This window comes from Kryptolebias marmoratus, linkage group LG1 (genome assembly GCF_001649575.2).
Source record: "Kryptolebias marmoratus isolate JLee-2015 linkage group LG1, ASM164957v2, whole genome shotgun sequence".
Taxonomy (NCBI): domain Eukaryota; kingdom Metazoa; phylum Chordata; class Actinopteri; order Cyprinodontiformes; family Rivulidae; genus Kryptolebias; species Kryptolebias marmoratus.
This window is the reverse complement of record NC_051430.1, coordinates 34,912,631-34,915,878: the sequence shown is the minus strand read 5'-3', so window position 1 is coordinate 34,915,878 and position 3,248 is coordinate 34,912,631. Positions and strand designations below refer to the sequence as shown.

The 3,248-nt window shown below is 43.0% G+C and overlaps 1 protein-coding gene across 18 annotated transcripts in view; it reads left to right on the top strand.

Moving 5' to 3' along the window:
- nav3 (neuron navigator 3) overlaps positions 1 to 3,248 on the top strand; it is a 316,388-nt gene that overhangs the window by 293,870 nt on the left and 19,270 nt on the right. For 13 of the 18 annotated variants that reach the window (XM_025009451.2, XM_025009452.2, XM_037977317.1 and 10 more), the window contains 2 exons: positions 1,464 to 1,487; positions 1,787 to 1,953. In XM_025009451.2, the coding sequence (XP_024865219.1) occupies positions 1,464 to 1,487; positions 1,787 to 1,953 (191 nt within the window). The remainder of the gene's footprint in view (positions 1 to 1,463; positions 1,488 to 1,786; positions 1,954 to 3,248) is intronic. The other 5 variants (XM_037977283.1, XM_017431559.3, XM_017431569.3 and 2 more) reach the window with 1 other exon arrangement.

The following is a 3,248-nucleotide window of genomic DNA, read 5'->3' as shown; positions in this document are numbered from 1 at the left end:
TTTGTGTCTGCAAAACATGTGAGGAGAGCTGCAGACCAGGGACAATCCAGAAATGCTCATGAATGTCAGTTTAGAAGCTCTCAAAGTTCTCAAATAAAACACCTTTTGAGAATGTCAATGTTTGTTGGCAATTATCTTACAAAACTAGGAAGGATTTTTGGTTTAGATATTAAAAGTTATGGTTGTTTATTGATTTTAGTAAAAAAAAAACTCAACCCCCCCCAAAAAAAACAAACTGAATCCCGCTCCTTCCGGGCTGTTGCTAGGTTACAAGGTGAGGATTAGTTCGGCTGAGGTTTTAAATGTCATCGGAGGATGAGACGACGTGAAACACGCTCACTTCACAAGCAAATTAAACCCAGAAGAAGCGGGGGGTCATTCGGTTTAAGCTGGTCCTGTTGCTGCTCAGAGGTTAGATTAGTGCTGGGAGAAATTCTGTCGTCCTCCTTGAAAAGTGCTGTCAGAGTTGTTTTATTTGAAGGGCTCTTAATCCCTCATTAACACATTTCCAGTTTTCCTTTCTACTGTCAAACATTTATGATCGTACATCCATAAAACATACGCATCATAAAGCCCTTTTTGTCTCACTCTGCTCTTTTTTTCTGGCTTTGATGCTCGCTGTTATCTGCTGCAGCCCCCTGAGTCTGACACACGACATATTAGAAGTTCAGTCGCAGCCACTTTTCAGCCTCTGCCGCCGAGCAAAACACTCGTTTCTTAAACGGAAATGGAAGCTAACTGGCTCGACGTTCGAACAACCACGTTAAACGAGACCACCAACAATTCTGAGACGGCTTCACGAATACCTTCCAATCTGAATTTCTATAATTTCTGCCTCAGTGGGTGTCGGGCAGAGTTGGATTAAATAGAATAAAGAGAGGAAGCAGGACAGCTGAAATGGCTTTTTGTGATTCAAAACTTACTTCTTTAATTGATAAGCTTTAACAAACCATGGGAATATTTCACATTTCATACCAGGAGGCAAATCAAAGTACTTTACAGACTTTAAAAGCTAAATAAAATAAGAACGAGGTCAAATCGGACTCATTAGGCCAGGGGTGGGCATTCCTGGTCTTCAGGGCCTCCATCCTGCAGGTTTTCCTTGTTTCTCTGCTCCAACACACCTGATTTGAATCAATGGGTGATTAACAGGCTTCTGCAGAACATGAAGAGGTGATTTAACCACTGAATCAGGTGTGTTGGAGCAGAGGAACAAGTAAAACCTGCAGGATGGAGGCCCTGAGGACCAGGATTGGCCACCCTTGGATTACCCTAACCTGGATGAAGACTTTTGCCTCTTTGGCCATGCTCTGTGACTGATGTCACAGCTGACAAAGGTGCTTTCGATAACCATATTCAAAGTTAACCGGACTGCCCCTTTAATGAAGTGAAACGTAACCCTAAAGCAGCCGTTAAGGCAAACCACTGTGCTGCTTAACGTTGGCTGTGTTCTGCGTCTTCAGGTGGCCGACTCCATCCCAGCTCAGGTCAGTGGCTTTCCACGCTGTCCTCCTGTCGTTTGCCATCTCGACCTCCTCTGCGCTGCCTTTCTTCCCTGTCGGAACGTCGGCATGGACACAGCAACCCTCCCCGTCCCTCCATGTTGATTTGAATTGCCTGTTCATGCTCATCCCCCCTCCCGCTCCCATCCCATACTTACAGCCTTGCTTTTTGCTTCTTTACCTAAAACAGACAGCAGCCATTGCTTGGACTCGGCTCGGCGTGGCGTCGCCTGCAGCGGTGGGGGAGAAATGACTCGTTCATGTGCTGTGTGTGTGTGTTGCAGCTGCGCAGCTCCTTCAAGCAGGCGTTCAGCAAGAAGAAGACCAAATCCCAGTCGTCCCACGACGAGACGGAGGAGATGACGGACTCGCTGCCGTCCTCGCCCAAACTGCAGCACGACAACAGGCAGGGCAGCGTCGCCACGCTGCGCTCCTCCCCCTCCACCACAGAGTGAGTTTCACACAGCCCACAGGAAACGGCGAAGCACCCGAAAAGAATGGTTCAGTTTCGGCACAATTCGGTCCTCGTGCGGTCCAGTGATGGATGGATGTCAGCTGCTCTTTCAAGACATGCGACAGCACTCTACGCTCTATTTATCCAGTACTAACCACCAGCTAGTCATGTGATTGTGGAGCTTGTCGAGCGTTAAAAAGATTCCTAGGAAATGGGAGGATCACAAAACCTCACCTGTACAGCCATCGTCCCACAAAGAAAAGGGTTTTTTTCTGACGTGTGTTCGCCGGATTCGAGCTGGATCTGATCGAGAAAAAGTGAAACTATCTGCTCCAGGGGGGGCTATAAATCCAAAATAGACATTTACCAAAGGTTTTAATATATGTATATTATAAAATAGACATATAAGGTATCACACCAGTGTATTTATATGAATTAAAACAACAAAAGCAACATTATAATGTACATATAAATGCACAAGTGCTTCCCGAACACCAATACTTACAAAGACGGAGGCCTGTAGGACACATTTAGCGTTTAAAAGACCTGTTTTCTCCCTTATTTTTCACAACTTTACCGGAGAAAATACATCAAAGCTTGTTTTATGGTGAGAGCACTCACTACGTCACGTATTCTGAACGTACAATATAACGAAGGTCGGATGTCTCACTCCGATTAGAATTCAAAACCAAACATTTTAACAGATTTTAGCATAAATTTTCTTAAACTAATTATTAATTATGAACTTATTTATTACCTTTTGTATGTAACTTAGTCATGTAATAAACTTACAACCTTACTTATCATTAACTATAAAATATTTATCTTACACAACTGCAAATATAGATACATATATTTCAAAATATTTTTATTTTAGTATTTAATTTTTTTATTTTTTTTTACGTTTCATTCAAGGTAATGTGAGTGGTGGGGCGGCGCCCTAGCGCCCTCTATTGGCCAGCCGCCACTGCTCTGCTCCAAACTTTACATCAGAGGTAAAGAACTAACAGAAGGTCAGTCTGATCCTGGTGGAGTAAACCTTAAACCAGGGGGGTCAAAACCAACGACGCAAGGGGGCCAAAATTAAATATTTGGTCCAAGCCAAGGGCCAATCACGATCAATATTTATTAAAAATTACATAAATTAATTGGTTTTAGATGTATTATGTCAAATCATCCATATAGAAATATCAATGACCTTTTCCCAGTTACAGATTATACAGAATTTAGAGCAAACAGACTTTAATGAACACAGACAAACAGATCAAACTTCAAAAAGCTCATCATTAGCT